Source organism: Grammomys surdaster, unplaced genomic scaffold (genome assembly GCF_004785775.1).
Source record: "Grammomys surdaster isolate TR1022 unplaced genomic scaffold, NIH_TR_1.0 63, whole genome shotgun sequence".
Classification (NCBI taxonomy): domain Eukaryota; kingdom Metazoa; phylum Chordata; class Mammalia; order Rodentia; family Muridae; genus Grammomys; species Grammomys surdaster.
Genome location: NW_021604565.1, coordinates 23,574,325 through 23,596,433, shown reverse-complemented (window position 1 = coordinate 23,596,433; position 22,109 = coordinate 23,574,325). Strand labels below are relative to the sequence as shown.

Sequence of the window (22,109 nt, the reverse complement as noted above, 5' to 3'; positions counted from 1 at the left end):
CTCTCTCTCTCTCTCTCTCTCTCTCTCTTTCTCTCCCTCCCTCCCCCTTGCCCTCCCTCCCTCCTTCCCTCACTCCCTCCCTCCTTCTCTTCCTCTCTTATGAACTAGGATTTCCACTTATAAAATGACCAATGCCCAGTGCCGTATACCTGGGTGGTCTTATTCATTTCAGACAGAGACAGTACATTTAACAAATCAAGTTGAGTGATAAGGATTCTAAGGCTTTTAATTCCTAGCACCAACAGGAAAATGACCCTTGCTGTATCTTGGTCATGAACCCAGAATAATAAAAGCTTTCAGGCATTTTATTTTTTACTTCTTACAGGAGATAGTCCTAAACAACAACAACAAAAAAAATTAGGGCTAATCTGCCAAGAAAGGAATAAAGCAGAGAAAATGGATGCTAAGATATGATCTAATTCCTTTGAAGGAAAGGGTGTTATATCTCAGTATTTTCAGTCTTGATCTTGGCTTTTTCACTTCCTAGAAGACACTTGTCAAAGTCAGGACACATTTTTTTCATGGTTAGACCTCAAAATAAATCTTGTATTAGGAGAAAGCATGTAGTTATTAGACATCTTCCAGAATATTCCAAATGCACAAAACTCACCACCATAGTCAGGAATTATCTGAAACAGTATATTAATAGTGCCAACATTGAGATTACGATATTCTCTGTGAGATTTCAGAAAGAAATAGACATTCAAATTGAGAGATTATATGTTTAGACATGTTACGTGACAGATGCTTTTAACATCATTTTGTTGATACAGTAGTGTTATGTTCTCATGTTGACAAAACACTTATGTACTTGACGAGTCAACAAACATGCTTCTTGCTGGACTGTCTATAACAGTGAAGAAGAAATAATACAAAAAATAGTTTGGTTATATAAAATAAATTTAAATATATATTTGAATAAGTGAATATAAAATATTTAAATGAAATATTTTGGCCAATGGGTGAAACATGTAAAAATTTATTTCATATTCCATTAAAATTAATTAAATTGAAACTTATGAAACATGATATTATATTTCAAAGTACACAGTCACATGTGCACAAGAGAAGTTAAACCAAAATTAGATCTAAAGTGGCAAAATTAAATAAATTATAACGTTTATATTTTATTCGTAGTGTAGAGATCAAGTGTTTTAGACTTACTATAAATAGTAACAAATAGGCATCAACGAAATAAAAAGGAATGAGACTAATTCCACAAAACTAATTGAACTGTTTAAAACAATGTGATTTTGTTGTGTTTCTTTTTAAACTGGCAATTTAATTACTCCTTTTAAACTCATGAGTGTATAAGTTCTATAAATAAATATTTAATCTCGCATGGTGATAGACACACTATACTATTCTCTAAGAATACAAAGAGATAGAAATGTCAGTCTTGTAATCAATTAATATATGTGCATATTTCAGGATTTGGGTGGTTACTGAAGATTTTCTATAGAAAACCCACAACATTCACTGTGGCTTATTGATTTCTCTAAGTTTAGAGTAAAGCCCTAAGAGTTACTGTTCTAAGGTTTTACCTACAAAGACCAAAGCTTCCTTTGGTAGTTACAAACAAGCTGCTAGTGAATGACTGGCCTGGCCAAGCAGGTGCTGCTTACAAAGACTGTTGTTAAAGATATTGAATCTTCCACTGGCCTTTACTTTGTTAGGAAATCAGGGAACAAACCCTTCTGAAGCTTTTATTGTCAGATGTTCATTCATCCTGCTGATGCAGTGCTCAGAGGTCCTTCCCATTGTTTGGGCAAAACAGCCCCTCTGTCTTCTCTGGTGGTGAGAAGCTTATGTAGCCTCCTAACTCCACAGTTGTTCCTTCTTTCTAAGATTCTAGTTCAATCTGTAAAATGTCCTGTCCAGCAAACAAGACTCTGAAGATTCTGTTAATATCCTCTTCCCCATTAAGAATGGAGTGAAACCATGAAAAAACTCAAAGTACAATTAAATACATTTAAAGTCTGTTGTCATTTTTATATGGCTATAAATTTGGAAGGTATAAAAAGAATTAGTTTTAGGAAGATGCAGAATTATTTGTTTTTTTATCCAAATCTGTTTTGTGTTTTTAACATATTTTTTTTCTTATTGATACTGATTGGAAGGAAAGTTTCCTTAAGATAAAATTTAAAATAGAATTAGGTTAAATTTAACTAGTTGGAATTATATGAACAACTTTAGAAGTCAAGGATTATATATGAGATGTCATAAATATTATTTTTCAGATGAAATGTCAATATTCATACTCTAAATACTCTGTAGGCACTAAAGAGTATAATCATATAAAAATCTTAACATTAGTGAATCATAATAGAAAACTATAAATATAATGTAATCACAGTGTCGTGATGTTTTATTTCTCAACTCAATCTAGGTAAGTAACTTTGAATCTTCAAATTCTAGCAAAGGTTAATTTGAAAAGAATGGAAGAGATAGGGGAGGGTAGCTTTCAGGCAAATATTTACCTTGTGGAGTTATTCACCCTATTAAGAAAAGAAGATTTTGGTTAAGTAATCAGGATGAACCATACTAGGTGATATTTTGTTTACATGAACTCATGAGCATAACTTGCAGTTTACTTTCTCTTAGCTACCCCAAATTTATTAACTAATCATTCTTAAGACCATACTTCAAAACGATTTTCATTTTTACGACATCGTAGTATCTATTATTATGTTTTTTTTCTGAATTCTGTTTTGTGTGATCTCTGCTTCTCAGCTGTCTAAAGTGTTCCTCAAAGCCTTTTTAGTAAGAGTTTAAATGAATTATTGTATATGCATACAGCATGACCAATACCTTCCTGCAGTGGATACAAAGCCCATGTTGAATAAGGATTCTGCACTTAGAATTCAGTCCTCATTGATGGCAATAACAGATCTCTATCTGTTCAGTTTTTGTCATTTATAACCGAAGCCCACTAGTATAATATGCATGAGCTGAAGACTATTGTCTTTGACCTATGACCTAGGTGGTGTTCTAGTCTAACAGATACTTACAGACTTGTATCCCTTGCTCTGACAGGGGTCCCTATTTTCATTTGTACTGTGAGGCCAGTATAAGAATGGACAGCTTTGTCACTGGCTGATAGAGATCCTCACCACAGTCTTGTCCACTTTAATTGTGGTGGTGTGGGCAAATGTGGAAAATTAAATATTATACAATAACTAAGCTTCATGCCACAGCAAATCAATGTATCTCTTTCCTAGACTTCAATACAATAGAGTCTTTTGCCTATATGTTATGGATGTTAGCTTGATGTTTTTATGGGGCTCCTAACAGTAGAAACGGGTGTGTCTCTGACTCTTCCTGCTCTTGGGGACTTTTTAACTCCTATTGGGTGGGTTTCTCCAATCTCCATATGAGGGCTTTACCGTGTCTTACTGTATCTTGTTTTAGTCCTGTTTTTTTGTTATCTCTTGGAAGACTGCTGATTTCTTAAAGAGAAAACAGAGGGGGAGTGGTCTGTGGGAGAGGGAAAGTTTTGAGGAGATAGGAAAAGTGGAAAAAGGAGAAAATGTGGTTATAGTTGGTATGTATTATATGAGAGAGTAATCTATTTTCAACAAAAAGTTAAATAAAACAAAAGATTTGGATTCACAGGGAAATTTGTAAAACCTCTAGCACATTCATTCTACAATGGAGGCTGAAAATTTTTTTAAAATTAATTATCTTATATATTTGTATCCCAAATGTTGCCTACCCTCCCAGTCCCCCCTCCCAGAGTTCTTCTCCCCTTTCCCCTCCCTTTTGATGCCCCTCCACAGCTTCTGGGGCATCCTCTTTCCCTTGGGCATTAAGTTTCTACAGTAGATGCAGCCTCTCCCATTGAGGCCAGACAAGGCAGTCCTCTGCTATGTATGTGTCAGTGGCCTCATACTCTGCATGCTGTTTGATTGGTGGCTCAGTCTCTAGGAGTTCCCAGGTGTCTAGGTTAGTTGACACTGTTGTTCTTCCTCTGGAGTTGATATCTGCTTCAGCTTCTTCAATCCTTCCCTTAACTCTTCCATAAGGTCCTCAACCTCAATCCAATGGTTGAGTGTGAGTATCTGCATCTGTCTCAGTCATCTGCAGGTAGAATCTCTCAGAACATAGCCATTCTAGGCACCTGTCTGCAAACACAACATAATATCAGGAATAGTGTCAGGGTTTGGGACCCACCCATGGGATGGATCCCAAGTTGTGCTAGTCACTGGGTGACCTTTCCTTTAGTCCCTGCTTCATTTTTGTTTCTGCATTTCTTTTAGTTGGGCATTTTGGCTAAGGTCATCCCCATGGAGGACTGCAAATTCTTCAGGGTGGTCTTTCACCCTATGTTGGCAATGAGCTATTTGATATGAGAAATTTTGCCACAAAGAGTAACATAGATATCATATGAGTTTAATATCTGATCTTATCTTAACAAGTTTTTTAAAAATAAATTAACTATTTAGTGTGTCTATCTATCTATCTATCTATCTATCTATCTATCTATCTATCTGGTCTCAATCTCAATTTTTAAACCACATGCACAACATCTGTAATAAGTCATTTTTATTGTAATCAAGACCTATCAATGTGTTCTCTAGTTATTCATATGCTTATGTTTTATGGCTAAAAATGAGCATGGGAACTATTTTCTCTCCATATATGTTAAGGGTATTGTATGCTCAGTACTGGATATTAAATATGGGGCATGTTAACCATCTGTCCTTCTCATTTGGTATTGATAGTCATTAGTTGTGGAGACCCGGGTATACCAGCCAATGGATTGAGATACGGAGATGATTTTGTGGTTGGGCAAAATGTTTCTTACATGTGCCAGCCAGGCTATACTATGGAGTTAAATGGATCCAGAGTCAGAACATGTACAACTAATGGCACATGGAGTGGAGTCATGCCAACATGTAGAGGTATCCAAATATTTCTTTCAATATTGCCAAGTTACAACCATTACTTATTTTCCTATTTATAAACAAACTTTATGCACCTCATTTAAGTATATCAGTTTTCTGTTCCTTTTTTTTGATACCAAATATAGGACAGTTTCCAGTCCTATTGTACCATGTAGATATGTTAAAATTGTATCTTTATCACACTTATTTTGTTTTGTGAGAAGCACAACATGAAACAAAACACAACACCGTCTGGTACATGCTTACCACCAATGCTTACACTAGTGGATATTTTTAAAAGAATGCCATCTGAGAAAGTTGTAACTTTAATCTTCTCAGCTATTTAAGGCAATTCTTTTACAGATGGTAAAATAAAGTCTTAGAAAAGCTAGTGTCAATAATGGTATGTTAATATTTGAATTTAAGGAAATTTTACATCACATAATGAAGTTTTATGATAGCTTTATTTTTAATAATTGGTGTTTCCTATTAATGTATCCCTTTGTGTGTCTAATAACTGATGAGTTTGTATATACACAATGCATATTTTTACAAATATAGTGATTGCAATGGTTTTATGTTTTCTTAGTATTACATTATCTAAGTAAAATCAGGTATAGTTTCATTTTATTGTGTGCATATTAATTATAATGTATATGCAGTTCAGCATTGTGATCCACACATAGACATTTATGGTTTATAAGTTGTTTTGTACATTCATTCATATGCATAATTAAAATTGACAAATTAGCAAACTCAAAAATGTGTTTGTACATATTGTTAGTCATCCTTACAGAATCTTCTCATTTCCATGCTTAGAAGTTTATTACCTTCCTTTTCTTCTCATTTCTGTCTTTTTTTTTTCAACATGACTATGCCTGGGGATAACCCAAGTTAAGCAAACTTAAATTTTAAAATCAATTATGTGTTTACAAATATGATAGGCTTTAAAATATGAAACTGTATATTTTCAGCATGTAGACTGAATACTGTATGGTTACAGTTTGTCTGTATTTGGAAAAAAGGAGCTATAAAACTACTTTAAAAAAACCCTGGTTTCAATGTTTAATCTAAATTTAGCCAAGGAACCCAGCTTATCAGTATCTCTCAAGGTCCTTGGTAAATATTATTATGAAAGAGAAAAATTTGTCATCAATTGCAGTATAGCAGATAGAAGGGCACCCTCTCTGCATCTGCCTTCAGTATCAGGAAACTTGCAATCTTGTAAAAAGAACCAGGAGACGTTATGCTGCCAACAGCAAACATTGTCCTTCAGGGTTAAATTTTAGTGATCTTGCAAGAAAACTAACAGGAGAATAAAGCATGTCATACTGTATTGTCCTCCAAAAGGTTAAATAGCACATATGCAGCTCTTAATGATAATTATTTATTTATTTCACACTGAGGGTATTTCAACAGCTGTGTCTAATTACTTTTAATGTAATTGCAGCTGTTACCTGCTCAACTCCTCCCCAGATCTCTAATGGAAGGCTGGAAGGAACAAATTTCGACTGGGGCTTTAGTATTAGCTACATCTGTTCTGCAGGATATGAGCTGTCCTTTCCTGCCGTTCTGACCTGTGTAGGCAATGGTACCTGGAGTGGAGAGGTCCCACAGTGCTTACGTAAGTAATAACATTTCAATAATATCCATAATGTTTTATAGTAACATTTGTTTTTTAAACCTTTCAAATTTGCTAGGCTGTACCCAAAGAGATTAACCTCCCTACAAGTACACAATTAAGATTTAAATTTAAAAAGCCACTTTTGATTAATGTAGCTATTTTTTTCACTTATTCTAGTCATTATGTTCTTTCCAGTTTGGTTCAAAATATTTGAACCAAAGTGCTTTATTTCAGTAAAAGCATTTTCTAAATTATTCTTGTTTTTTTTTTTTAAATTCCTTCAAAGTAGAAACCATCTTAAGAAACATTACTAACTTATCAAATTGAAAAGCTAATTATATTTACTATGGCATTTTGTTAGGCATGAACTAATATTGCATCAAAGAAGCTCTTCTTAGGCAATATTTCTAGACTTCCACAGTGTTGATGGAAGACACATTAATTAGCCCCTGAAATTCTTTTTACAGTGTGGATCATCTTGGAAAACACCAATGTGTTCACACAGCTTAAAGATACTTCTACACAGAGAGAGTTAAAGAGTTGTAGAGGAAAAAAATGATCTGATTTGATGTGAATGAAAAATTTCTATCTAGCAGTTTAATAACCTGAGTAGGTGCCACTTGTCTAGCGTCAACAAGTTACTAAAGTTGATCTCTAGGGTGAGATAGAAAGTGAGAGAGAATGGAATAGGGAAGGGGAGAGAGCGAAAGAGAGAGAGAGAGAGAGACAGAGAGAGAGAGAGAGAGACAGCGAGAGACAGAGAGAAACAAAGAGACAGAGAGACAGAGACAGAATCACAAAGAGACAAAGAGTGTGAAGAAATTGATTTAGTGATGATTTTGTTGAAACTAGGAGAAGGAAAAGAAAAATGTATATAGAAGGTAGCAGCAGCAGCAGCAGCAACAGCAGCAGCAGTGGTAGAACCCTTAAGCCAAGAGTTATTAAACTATTTTTCCTTATTTGACTCTATTCTATTTTAAATAATATTATTTAAATTCTTCATATTATTTTAAATTATTTTATGAAATAAAATAAGTTGTCTTAAAACTATCTTTGAAAATTGGGGTTTATAATTAACTCCTTAATTTCATTGAGGTTTCTTTTTTGAATACTTACCAGTAGACTGTGTTGATCCAGAGTGCAGGTAAATACTCATTCTTACTACCATGTTGAACTATTTAGATTTTTCTGCTGTCTTAGATTACATGCTCCAGTTAAAGTCCTAATCACACTTAGGCATGTCTTCATTTGGATGATATAATTTAAAACAACCTAATGGAAAGCCATGTAATGTGCCTGTTATGGTTGCTTTTTGTTTCTTTCACAGGGAAACTAATTTTCAGGTTATAAATTGTCATATTAGAAATGGAATATGTTCTCAAATGATTAAAATAATTACATGTTACACTTCTTTCACTGATACAAAAGAAAAATGAATGTTTTCTGTATAGGTCCAATGACTGGTAGATTTAACCCTACTTGTTCTCGTCACCGACAAGTCTTCTTCAGGCTCATCTTATGACAGTCATACATGCCTATTTGATGACTACAGAGTGCTGGTTCTGCACCAGCCAGAAAGAGCATTACTATACTATTTGATATACAATTTCATCTTCCATCACACACCACACACAAAGACTATCCTTCCTTTGAATTATTTTCCTCATTGTACTGATTGCCTTACCATATGTTACCTTTGCTTTCTTTTTTACTTATGATGATTGCTTGCTTCCTCCAGACATGCATTAAAAGCACATGGAGATGAGTATTTTCAGTATGTCTATGAATATATCCAAATTCTGTAAAGTATCTAGAATAGTACTTGTCTTAGTTAAACCAAAGTAGCTTCGTAGCAAGCGAGGAAGTACTTCTTTGTTGTTAATTGTTTTGTTTTGTCTTGTCTTTGTTAAATCACTTGAAGTGGGAAAATCCACTTTTTAATCTGGATCTTTTGAGATTTAAACAACTACCTTTAATCTGGGCCACAATTGACGGTGGCAGCCTATGTAAATTCTATGAAAGAAGGAAGCTTGCCCTCTCTGCCTGCTTGTTCTCCTTCTTGCTGGCAAGTCCATTTTTTCACTAGCATTCTAGCCTACTGCTTGAGGATTCTGATGCATACTGAAGAACTACTTGAGCCACCCAGCCTTATAAACTGAATAGCTACTCGATTGTGTAGATGGACCATAGCCTATGAGCCATTCTAATAGAATGGGGGGGGGGTCTGTAAGAAGCAGCTGGGTACCTGGTTGAGCTCAGGCCTTTATCCCCAGAGACCCTAAAGGGACAGTAGGAGTTCGGTTCCTCCTGGGACCCCTGGTTCCTTTCACATAACCACAGCCCTCTACAGCCCCTCCCAAAGAGAGATTTGTGACCATCAGTCAGGTAGTACAGGTAGAAGGCATGACTACATGCCTAAGAGCCTCAACACATCTCCATGGTCATAAGATACCTAAAGGCCAGAGGAGCATAGCCAATTAAGCATTCCTTCCCAGACCCTCCTCCTTGCAGAAGGTATTTAACCTCAGGCCCACTCTGAGAATATGGGGTATAGCTTCATCCATTTTCCACCATGACAATAAAAATCTTAAGACTATATTTTAAGACCATGGACTACCTCTCCTTTTTGGAGCCCACCGTGGGGAACCTTGGAGAAGGTCTTCAGCTATCAAGCCACCATCTAACCTCCCACCACTGAGCTCTCTGTGTTCCAGTTATGGAGGCTGCCAACTCAGGAGGGGTAGCCAAGCCTGCCATGACTCAGCAAAGTGAGTTGCCATGATCAAGTCTCTCTTCCCTGTTGGACGCTGTCAGTGCTCATCCACCTAGCCCCTTCGGATGCCGGTTGATCCAGCCTGTACACCCCATATCGGTCCCTCCTTGACCTATCAGCAGCTCCCGAGAGCCCAAGGGCTTGAGACCAGTCAGTCCTCAGCTGCCTCCTGGCCTGGGGACACTCAACCTAAGAGCTCTGGCCCCTGTAGGGTTCCAGACTGTGTTCTCTCCAACCAGCCCTGTGGCTTCTCATAGCCCTGCGCTATGAGTGAGCACAGTCAAATTCCCATGCCTCTGCCTTCCTGAGCTACAGCACCAGCCCCTTGGGGCAGCAGACGATAGACTCACGTTCAGCCCAACAGGACCCGTGCCCTTGAACATGCTACAGCCCAATATATATATTTTCTATGATATATGATATGATTTTTGTCATATGTGCTATAGTGGAGAGAGAAGCTTACCAAGATGCCAAGTCTTCATTTTCCCCATAGGCTTCAGCCTTCCTGGAAAAACTGGCACCAAGCTAGCATATTCCAGTTAGTTTATTTAAATGTTAGAAGTTTCCAAATACCAAATTTATCTTGTCCTTGCTGCCTGAGAGAGCAAACAACCCACACAAATCTCAGACCTTTTAAATTATGGCTAGCCATAGTCAAGTGCAAACTTTCCAGGGAGACATTTACATCAAGGTTCAAATGATCTCAAAGCAATTTCTTAGCATCTACTGATTAACCCAAACATAACAAAGATGTTGTTGAAACACATCACTAAAATCTGAACACAAAGGGTTTACTATATATACATTTCTCATAAAGGTAGAAATAAAGTCTTTAAATATCTATATTTGTGTCTATAACTATATCTCTATTTAAGGACAAATAGACTCATACTAGAATTTATGATTATCTAAAGAACTAATCAGATTCTGGTATCAGTTTTCACCCTATAGTAACAGAAGTATAAGAATGAATTCTTTTTAAGCATCTTGAATAGGCTTTCCAATTCTCAAACAATTCCTATATCTACTGAAGCCTCTCAAGTTACTGAAATTTTTTCCTGAAGCTTAAAATACTGAAAGCTCATGATATGAACTATTTTACAAAATTAAGGAGACAAATGCATATGACTGTCCTAATTCATCAACTGTTGACTTGGTGACTCTCTATATAAAACTTTTACTAATTGTGGAAAATAAGAAAAATGACAATATTGGTTGGTTGCTCCTAACATCTTAGATAAATTGACAAAAGAACAAAATATCCTTCATGATAAAACAAAACAACTTCTAACATGAGCATATTGTGAAGTAGCATATTGATGAAGTAGTCTCTACTCACTCAACAGAAGATATAATCCCACACTACCTCCTGGAATATTGTCTCTTTCTGCATTTTACCAAGGAAAATAATCAATCACTGTCTGCTAAACCAGCAGTGACTTTCCCTGACAGATTTTCCAGGCAAGGCTCTACTGATGTCTCCCATAGCCCAACAATACTTGTCTCTAGACCATAACCAGAAGAAAGGCTAAGCAGCCTCCAAGAGTGGAGGTAGAGAATGCAGTCCAAGAGGAGGCATGCTACACTACTAAATAGCTTTGTGAATTCATTCAAGCAGTAGGCTGGGAAATATTCATGGGAATGGATTTTAAGAGTGGCATATAATTGTGGAAGGAACATAAAACTGGATCAGTCTGAATTTACTGATATAGCCTCTTGAGGGGATTCTAGGTTTAATATGGAAGCTTGAACATCTGGAAAAGTTATCAAAAATTTATTTGAATTATTGGCTGAATCATGTGTTAAAATATGTTCTTAAAAGGTATTGAAGATGCCTGATATTCCTTAGCTTAGTGTTGATGAGGGATGTTTTAAGGATCAGACCAATTGCAATGCTAAAATGGGCACCCTATATTATAGCTAATACTAGAGAGTGGGAAGGCATAAAAACATGCCCATCACTAATCCTGTAAAAAGGCGAGAGGGTCACCAGTATATTTTAGGACCTTTGGACCTTTGGTCATTCTTTTTCTTATGCCAGAACTTAGAGGGTCAGAGGTGCTCCTGTTCGGTTGGATGAATTAAATATAATGGGTTAATTGTGTCGGAAATTAGCATGGGCCAGGTGGCAACCTTGAATCACCAGACAAGATGATCTTAATGGGAAGCACAGATAAGCCAATGTCACGAAATAGCCTGACTCATATTGGGAAGCACAGGAAAACTGATTTTTATGGCTGTATGACTCATATGGACCTTTGGTACAGCTAATCAATTGGGAGAATTACACTCAAAGAAAAACAAGTAATTGCCCTTTTGTAGAGCTTTAAAGATGGAAAATATGGCTTTCTGGAGAGAAAGAAAATGACACAAGCCATGGAACATAGGAGGCTTGAGACCTGTAAAGTGGTTTTTCAATGCTAAGTGGTTAGACCTAAGGTCCTAAACATATAAGTAACAGTAAACAAACTCAGAAGATTGCATGCATGTTTATTTGCATATTATAAAAGCTATTTTTGACTGTCAACTTGGTAGCCAAAGTACACATATGAGAGACTTTTTAAAATTAAATTATTTGAAGAGGGAACATCACTTTTAATCCAGATATTTTTAGGCAGGAAGATACATGTTTATTCTGGGCAACACCTTCTGGTTGCAGCTTATATAAAGAACATGGAAGAAGAAGATTTCCCTCTTTGCTTCCTTGCTCATTCTCACTCTCACTGGCAAATCCATTTTACCAGCATTAGAACCTGCTTCTTCATGATTCTGAAGACCAGCTTAGACATACAGTTTTGCAGACTAAACAACAACTGGATCTTTGGAACTTCCATTGCTAGATAGCCATTGATTGATTAGCTGGACCACAGCTTGTAATTACTTCTAATGAATACCATACACACACACACACACACACACACACACACACACGGGGTATTTGTTATATATACAAATATAGAAATATAAATATAGAATTTATTATATATACATATATATCAGATAATCCATATATATGGATATATGTACTACAAATTTTATTATATATATATATATTTGTGTGTGTGGTAAATTCTATTTTGTTCTTCTAGAGAATGCAGACTAATACAAGGAACTAGCTTACTTTTCTTTTAGGTATTTTGTTAGTATATTGAAGAGGAAGCCATTCAAATATTTTTATATTTAGGTGTACATACGCGTGACCCTATAATTAATCAATTTTGGGTCAGTTAGGGGCTTTATAGCATATTTTGAAATATTGTCTATTGACAGATTCCAGGGAGGGCATAGTCATGTCATCAGTTTTGTACCTTGGGAAAGTATTAGGGATTGAAGGATAGTTCCAAACCTATTGTTACACAGTAAATTCTGCTAAATTCAGTTTAAAAGCATATAATATCCTAGTCGTTCAACCAATATATCAACAAATATAAGCATGAAAATAGGTAAGAGATTAGAAAGTAGTTAATTGGGGTAGGAGGGAGGTTCGAGAGGGTTCTGATCAGAGTACTCAAGATATACTTAATGTATTATATTAAATATATATTAATATTTCAAAAGGAAATTCAATAAAAGGTATTAAAGTAAATGTAAATAGCAGAAAACAATAAAATTTTTCTCCCAAGTGAAAAAATATTTATATAAAAATAGATGAATATGTGAAGTAGAAAAACAAATAACAAAACTTTAACATCACAACTGCAGCACATTAAAAATCCTGGAGAATATGTGGGAAACATGAAAGAATCAGAAAGAAAAAGTATTTTAAATTTAACTTAAATTTGAATTAATCTTTTAAGTTTAAAAACATATTGGTATGCACATTTCAGTGCTCAGCATACAATAAACAGATACAATACATATGTCCTTATGTTTGTGTGTATTTGTGTTTGTGCATGTATGTGTATGACTATGCATATGTGTGTACATGTGCCTATACATGCAAGCATATTTGAAAAATAGTGCAGGCTTTATTATGCTTTAACCATTAGAGCTTATTATTAACACCTTTTAGACCTATTACTGCTACCTTTGAGACATATGTTATTTCAAGAGTAGATTACAACTTTGCAACATGTAACTGGAGGTTTATTGTTTGACTTTGATCTATTTAAGTTAAAAAGTGTATACCATTTGACATTTACTAACTAGCATGGTAAACAGAGCAAACACTTCAGACTAATTATTTAAATATTCTATGTTCTTAAACACTATACTCTCTATATAAACTAGAAAGAAGTTGCAAGATTTCCCTGGTATAGGTTATCATAGATATCAGGTTAGTGTAATATTCCAGTTAATTTTCATGATTTTCAAAATTTATTTACTGTACAGTATCTATTATGTTTGTGATAAATATCTCCATTTTAACTTCTAGCAAAGTTTTGTGGTGATCCTGGTATACCTTCCCAAGGAAAACGAGAAGGCAAAAGCTTTATATACCAGTCTGAGGTTTCATTCAGCTGCAATTCTCCCTTCATACTAGTGGGATCAAGCACAAGATTATGCCAAACTGATGGCACCTGGAGTGGCTCATCACCCCACTGCATAGGTAATTCTTATAAAGGCTGGTTATATGCTGTAATTGCACAATAATATCTGGGAAGAACATTTAATGCTTGTGTTACCATGTAAGTGGTATAGGTGGTTAAATATATATATATTAGAACCTTTTAGAAAGTACAGAGAATGAATACAAGTGGACCATTTCATGATTTTTTTTATTATTTTAAACTTCCAGAACTAATACTGAAATGATTTTGTCATCCATAAGTTTAATGAAAAAGAAAAACATGTCAGAACAGTAGCATTATTAAGTAATATTATTTTAAAATATTTTAGATAATAAAACACATTCATAGGAAATGAAAACTGCTCCAAATGTAGAGATATTTGAAGGACAATACATATATATCAGTGATTCTAACACTGAATGCCACACTTAAGAAATCCACTTAGTAGCCTCCATACAACTAGTCAACTCAGATGACCAGCCCTATCATTCCCAAACATGAATGACCTACAAGTATCAGGACACTCCAAAATCAATCCTGTTTCCATGAATAGCTTTTCCTTTTTCATGAGAATATAGCTCTATCTTATATCTCAAGCAAACATTCCATACACATGAATTTCTTGAATATACAGTATTTTCTTTAACTTTTAATTTAAAGAGTGAGTTTGATATCAAGTACTTTTTTTCTGACAAAAGTTTCAAAGTTTCAAAGCGACATAATGCATATAAATGAAGTCAAGTTGAATTTCTTCTTTTAAAGATGTATTTTTAAATATGTGTATGTGTGGGTGTCTGCATGTGGGTATGTCAGTGTGATAGCAGAGCTAGCAGAGGTCACAAATGTCCAATATTCCAAGAGCTGGAGTTACAGTCTGTTGTCAGAGTCTGGATATTTATGGTAGTCGCTGAATCAGGTCCTATATAAGCTAATGTAGTCTCTTAGTCACTGAGCTGTTTCTTCAGCCTCATCCTGAAATTCTTGCTTTAAGATTAGGAAGCTGATGCTTACTGGGAGGGACTGTTAGCATTATGTTTGATATTATTACCAAGAGTACATTTGCTAAGTCCAAGATTATTTAAGATTGACTTGCATGAGAGGAGTGTACATAGTTACAGAAATTTTCTCCCCCGCCTTTTTTTGAGAGTTTGTTATCTGTATATTAATTACTTTCCCATTGATCTGATAAAACACAATGTTCAAGGCAACTTACAGAAGAAAGAGACTACTTGGAATTATGGTTGGGAAGGAATAAGGGTACTTCTTGGGGGCAGAATTGTTAAGGCAACAAATAGCAGGCATACTCTGTCGAGCAGTAGTTCCAATCTTGAATTACAAGCAGAAAGCAGAAAGAGTGAACAAGAAAGGGTTTGAATCTTTAAACTTTCAAGGAAAATCCACAGTGACATACCTCCTGAACCAAGGCCACCATCTTCAACTCTGCAACTCTTCCAAGATCCATCATCTCTTCCTTATTCATACAACATTATGTCATTTTTTAAAATGACCCAGTGTGACCAACCTGTACTGCCCCAAATTTCTTGGAAGTAGGGATTCAGTGAAACTTGGCTGTTAGGCCAGTTGCTACTTTCCCAGGGAAAACTATCATTCAGTCTTAGAGCAGATAATGACTGCTAACAGCTATACTGCTGTACTGATAAGGTTGGGATTGTGTCTCCAACTTCCATCTCCATGGTGGGATTTTGTTTGACTGGGACATGCACAAGTTTCATGCATTTGGTTTCAACTATTGTGAGTGTTATCACCAAAGAGTGTTATCTTTTTAATTGTTTACTTTAGAACCTACTAGAACATCCTGTGAAAACCCCGGGGTACCAAGGCATGGATCTCAAAACAATACATTTGGATTTCAAGTAGGTATAATTTAATTATTAGGTTCTGTTTAGCATAGCATGAAATAAATTTTATTTTGATATTTTATTACATATATTATAGTAATGTATTAAGCCTAGGCCCTACCACACTTCCTTATTCCCAGCCTCTCTCTCTTGTTGTACCCGTTCCTTTCCCAAAATAGATTATGACCTGTGATTTTATAACATGTGTAGCTTATCTCTTTCATTACCTATGTACACTATTTAATTCTATTCTCCACATATGAAAGAAAACAGGCATTGTTTGTCAAAGCTGAACTTCTCTTCATATAATGATTTCTTATTTTATCCACTTTCCTGCAAAATATCATAATTTCATTCTTCTTTACAGCTGAATGAGCTAATGAATAGATGATTCTCAATGCAAGAAATGCAAATGGTCAATCAATATGTGAAAAGTCTTCAGAATTCTTATCCAGCAGGGAAATTAAAATTATACCTGCTTTAAGGTTGTATTTTACCTGACTCAGACCTGCTATCATGAAAGAAAAAAAATATTTCAGAGAAATTTTAAATGCCTATGCTTTTCTTCTGTCTTTTGTTAAATTTTCTTTTTCCTTTTTCATTTTCTCTTCTCTCTTTTCTTTTATTTGTATTCCTATCTCCCTTCCTCCATCTCTTTCTTCCTTTATTTCTTCCTTTCTTTTCTTCTTTCTCTCATTTTCTTGAGACTAAATTTTACTATACATTCTACATCAGGTTCAAACTCATGTTTCTATTGTTTCAGCCTTCCATGTGTGCAATTGTAGTTATTGCTATCATGCTGAATTCCACTGAGGACTTTAAGTAGATATAACTATTCTGTAAGAAAGTTGGCCAAAAGTTAGTCACAGATGCTTCATGAGTTTATATACTTTTGATTGACATACATCAAAAACAATGGCAAATTCATATTTGCATTCATAAACACGTGAATTCTGTAAGAAAGGGATTGTGGTTAGAGAAAATGAAAATTAATTTCTAGAAAACCTGCAAATTGAACTTGGGAGTAAGACACGTAGGAAACTGGTAGTCGTGAGTATCAGGAAATCCCTAAGCAGCACATAGAGAGTGAGGAGTTACATAAATGAGCAAGGGAATTTTACAGGAAGATGAGGGAGCTGGGAGGAAAAGTGAAACAAGCGTCTAAAGAAGAAATACAGAAAGCAAGGCCCAGTTGTGGAAAAATGCTTATTTAATATGTCAATTATTAATATAGTAAATTTTGAAAAAACAATCTCTCCCTAACCTGGGATTTTAAAATTCATAGTTGAGTTGTCTTATTGGAATCATTCAGCATGCCTGTTCATGTGTGATTTACTTTTTTTCCCCTTTTTTCAAATTTAGATTGCATATATATATTCAGCAAGTTTTTCGTTACAAGGGTCAAAGGGGAGCCAAAGCACATGCTGATTCCAGAAGGAAATAGACCATTTACACATTACCCAGTGGCTTTCTGTGACAGGCTTTTCTAAATTGTGTGATGCTGAGGAAAATTCAGTGTGAACCTGAAAAATGTCCATTTCTAAAGGAAGGGCTCATCTAAAGTGACATATTTTTGTTGCTAAAAATAGTTTCCACTTATCTAGTTTTAAGGCACAGTATGAACATTGATTTCAGAGTGTTTTCAATTCTTCAGGTTTGCTTCAGTATGGTTCAGATAATACAAAACTGTAAAAGCATGCTTCTGTCTTTGTAACATAGGGATTTTAGAGAACTTATCCATATACCTCTATAAAAGGCTGTTATTAATTGATCTAATTGCACATAAAAAGGGTACTTGTTATACAGCATTAGATATCAGTACAAAGACAAAAGAAAATGATGCTAGCCAAGCATATATCTGTCTCTCACGATTCTACTTTGTAACTCTGGCTGGCCTAAGTGATAGGCCAAAGTGGTAGGTATGTCTCCTATGTGTTAGGATTAAACAAAACATTCATTAAAGGAGCAGCCATGACATTTTAATACATTTATTTAAGTGTGGAATGTAGGTTACCAGGACAACTTTAAAGATCAGAAGACAATTTGCAAGTAGTCATTCTTTCCTAATATAATAAGCGTCCTAGGGAGTCATCAGGCTTGGCAGCAAAACCATTACTCACTGAGCCTTCTTGCCAGTCTTATGAAACATTGATATAAGTAACTGTCCTTTAAATGTGCCCGATTCTTTAAGAACTATAAGTCTTTTTCCAAATATCATTTGAGATAATGGAAAGGGAATATTTGAATTCTGAGTAGCAATATAACAAAGGAGCAGGGCCATTAACTCAGAATTTTTAATTTTATTTTTATTATCATTGAAAAATATCAGTTAATATAACCTTGAAATCTATTATGTGAAGTGATACATATGTTTTATTTTCTTATAGTCTACCTAGACACATGTGGGTTTTCAAGTAGTATTAATTTTGTATCAGTGTTCATTAAAATTAAAACATACTGAAAAGGTTAAATTAAGGGCCTGAAATTTCTTACAAGGATATGGTCAATATGCATTAACATAAGCAAATTAATATGTTCACTAAATATGTTCACTAAGTATATAGAACTGATACAATACAAAGATATAGTAGTTTATTGATATTTTATTAGAAGATGAAAATAAATAGTTTTCATATGTAAATGTTATATTTCTGAGTTGAGAAAAAAATTCCTACTTGAAAATAGCAAAAACCACACACACTAAGACACTATACATCATGTATTGGTATATGCAAGTTACTGATAATGATCTAACCTAAGCATAGAAACTAGGCATTGGAGAAGAGCATACAATTTTTTTTATTCTACTCTATGTCTGTATATTAATATTCACTGGGCATGTTTCCAAGAGGATGTCACCTTTGTTTATATAAAAACCTCATACATAAAATATTTGTCTTAGCAAAAGCAGTCTGAGGTACAGCTCAGTGACAGAACATTCTTCTGACATGAATGAAGCCCTAGATTCATTCTCAAGCACTGGGAAAACAAACAAACAATGACAAAAAAAAAACCCAAAACAAATTCCCAGATGCCCACTGTCCAATTGAATCTTTCTATTCACCTTGGCTTGACAAGTATCTCATTGTGAGGAAGTAAATTTAAACCAATAGAAAACTAATTTCAGAGAAATGAAAGACAAAGTTAAGAATGGCTGAGCTATTCAAGCCAAGATAATATTTTTAATTTCTGTATTCTTTAATTTCACTATTTTGCTTTTGTAGGGGGGATATAGATTTTATTATTAACATTTGAATACCTATTGATACAGATAATGAAATAATAATCTGAAAATAACCTTGTCCAATAATAATATTTTCTACTCAGAAGTTTACAAATGAGAATAAATTAATTTTCAATAGTGACCAGGAGGCTGGGAAAGAATAGCTGTCAAAATGATTGATAAATCATCGAGATCAATTATGGATTAAGAGCCATGAACACATTTTTCATTAACTGCTTTATAACCCACTGGGCATGGGAAGATACATTATTTGGATTCAGTGTTCATTTCATAAAGTAATTATAGCTATGAACTATTTTCAGTTTGACTCTTTAGATATTTAATTCTAAGATAACCTATCAAATAATGATGTTGATGCCCAGTTTGCAGTTGAAATTAGTATCTTTGCATACTGATTTAGGGAAACATATTGAGTCATATTTTAATACCTGAAATAATAAATATACTAATATAAGTTATAACACATATACATATAGTTCAGTTAAAATATTTTATTTATTATTTATTCCTTAAACTAAGAATTTCAGGACTAACATAGATAGTAATAATAGGAGAAAGCAGGACCTAAGAGATAATTTCTAAATCACTTACTGAGTTCTGTCAGGTTATTTTTCAGGAAAGCTAAAGAGACCAACAGTAAGAACCGCTTGTCTGGTCATCCACTACTAATCCTTTGATAAAACTAATTAATTTTTCCTTGTAATATATTATGTGTTAAGGACTTGTTTCCTAGTTTCACTGCCAAAGAGGAATTTAGTATGTTTACACTAAATCTAAAAGGTAGTGCCAACTTAATAACTAGAATTAAAGCTATTTGTTACTCATCCACTTGCCTTCTGAGACACTTCAGAGCTAATTCTCTTCACAACTGATTCTCCAATCAATTCTGCTGCATCCTAGTGTACAAGTCTTTCCCTGACCTTGTTTCTTACTTATTTGAATTATCCACAGCAATCAATTAAGTGTATTCTTCACCATGCCATGAAACAGATGATGTGCTCACTTCTGCAAGTTTTTCATCAAGTTTTTATCATTTTTATTTGTTTTCAGAAAAAGGTCGTGTGAAGTCTAGGCTGACCTTCAACTCCAAATGGGATTAAAGATGGTCCTCAACTCTCATTAACCTACTTAGTACTCAGATTATATTCTGTCCTGTACAATGGCCAAGCTTTGTGGGTCTCATGATCTGTGTTGAAAATCCAACTGAGTGATTCATAAATGCTTACTCAACAAGCACTCCTTAAATTCTGTCCTACAGATTTCTTCTCAAAATATGTTTTATTCATGTAGTTTTCTATTTAGTGCTAGTTTTGGAATTACATTTTGACTTTTATGCCATTTACTATAGGTAGGAAGTGTTGTTCAGTTCCACTGCAAAAAGGGACACCTGCTTCAAGGATCTACAACAAGAACTTGCCTTCCTGACCTGACATGGAGTGGAATTCAACCTGAGTGCATACGTAAGGATTGTATACTTATATGACATGTATCATGGATCTGAGTTCATACACCACATTTTTATTCCAACAATGGAAATTAATTTTTGTCTGCATAAGACACATATAACATTGTTTTAGATTAGTGAAAAATATATTTCCTTTCTATAATTTTAGTCTTGTATCAAAATCCCATGGTCATTGGAACGCAGCGTTTCTAAAGTAGCCAGAACTCAGGAGGTACAATTTTGTTCTTTGGGCAAAAGTTCTTATAGTGGTGTGAATTTGATCATCTGATGTTTTAAATGATGATTACTTTCTTGTTTCCTGGGTATGCACTCAAAATTTAAATACTATGAAATAAAAGATGTTATACATTAGTAAATCATAGTGACTTTTAATGACATGTGAAGAGGTTTTCAGATAATATGAGGCAAACTAGAACAATAAAATGAATGATAGGAAAGAACTTTTCAGAATCATCTAACCAGTTTTAGAGTCACTAATTGATGTTTGGATGTACATTTTGAAATAAATTAAGCTATACAGACACTTGTACTTCATTTCTTCTAATACTCTCTTTTCTCTCCCATATTTTAAATTCTAAATCTCTTGCAAAGGATAACAACAAGAAAAATATAAAGTATATGAAAATACTAACACTCATCAGTTTCAATTATGAAGTTAGATTTTAATACAACATACTCTGGATTTCCTCAAACTTTGGCAGGATGTCACAATAAAAAGGGGATCCTCCTTGAATTAATTGCTTATATAGAACACGAATCATGACTTTACTGCTTGGCTTATATCTAATTATGGCAAAATTCTTCAAAGAGAGTTCCTCAGTGTAGCCTCAGTATAGAAGAATTTGAATCCAGCAACATGGCTACTTTGGCAAGAAATTATATAGAAAACATAAGCTTGTGAAAAAATTTACTTCAGAGTCTTATAATTTTTTAAAACATTACTGTTCTTTGTGACTCTCCAGGATTGTGCTACAGTGTGAATTTAGGAGGGTAAATTATCAGAGTCAGTTTTCTTTATTTCTGACTTTCTGTCTTTCTTTCGTTCTTCCTTCTTGATTTCTTTCTTTCCTTTCCATTTTCCTTTATTTATTTTTAACATCTCCCACACACATTTTTTCACACATTTTTAAACAAAACTAAGGATATAAAAATAATATAGTGTATATTCACTTTGACATATTTTCATTGGTTCAGTAAATTAACTTTTGAAACATGCACTAAAACAATAAAATTACAGTTAGGATAACTGTGTATTTTGACTATTGCCTCAAAATTCTAATGATGCATCTCAAAAAACTTAACAAAAAACTCTGCTCTTAATATAGCTCACAGCTGTAAACAGCCAGAAAGTCCTGCTCATGCAAATGTAGTAGGAATGGACCTTCCCTCCCACGGGTACACACTCATCTATACCTGTCAGCCTGGATTCTTCTTAGCAGGAGGAACTGAACATAGAGTATGCAGATCTGATAACACCTGGACTGGAAAAGTTCCTGTCTGTGAAGGTAATGTTTCTTTACAGATGCTTTAACATATTAGGATGTGCTGTTTACATCTTCTTGGAACAAAGAAAATTTGTTAGCCAAGTCCAAAATTTGAAGTTATGTAGGCATTTTTGATACCAAAAAAATTGGACACACTCAGATCATTCTATGGCATCTCTTCAATGCTAACTTGATTCCATTTCTCTTTCTGCCCCCTTCACATTCTGTCTCTAAAATGGGTTTATTAGTGTATCCATTTTCTA

General features: G+C 34.5%; 1 protein-coding gene across 3 annotated transcripts in view; it reads left to right on the top strand.

Moving 5' to 3' along the window:
- Csmd3 (CUB and Sushi multiple domains 3) overlaps nucleotides 1-22,109 on the top strand; it is a 1,130,934-nt gene that overhangs the window by 1,086,126 nt on the left and 22,699 nt on the right. For all 3 annotated transcript variants that reach the window (XM_028765583.1, XM_028765601.1, XM_028765593.1), the window contains 6 exons: nucleotides 4,725-4,904; nucleotides 6,337-6,510; nucleotides 13,659-13,832; nucleotides 15,595-15,668; nucleotides 20,246-20,357; nucleotides 21,688-21,867. In XM_028765583.1, coding sequence (XP_028621416.1) covers nucleotides 4,725-4,904; nucleotides 6,337-6,510; nucleotides 13,659-13,832; nucleotides 15,595-15,668; nucleotides 20,246-20,357; nucleotides 21,688-21,867 — 894 coding nt within the window. The remainder of the gene's footprint in view (nucleotides 1-4,724; nucleotides 4,905-6,336; nucleotides 6,511-13,658; nucleotides 13,833-15,594; nucleotides 15,669-20,245; nucleotides 20,358-21,687; nucleotides 21,868-22,109) is intronic.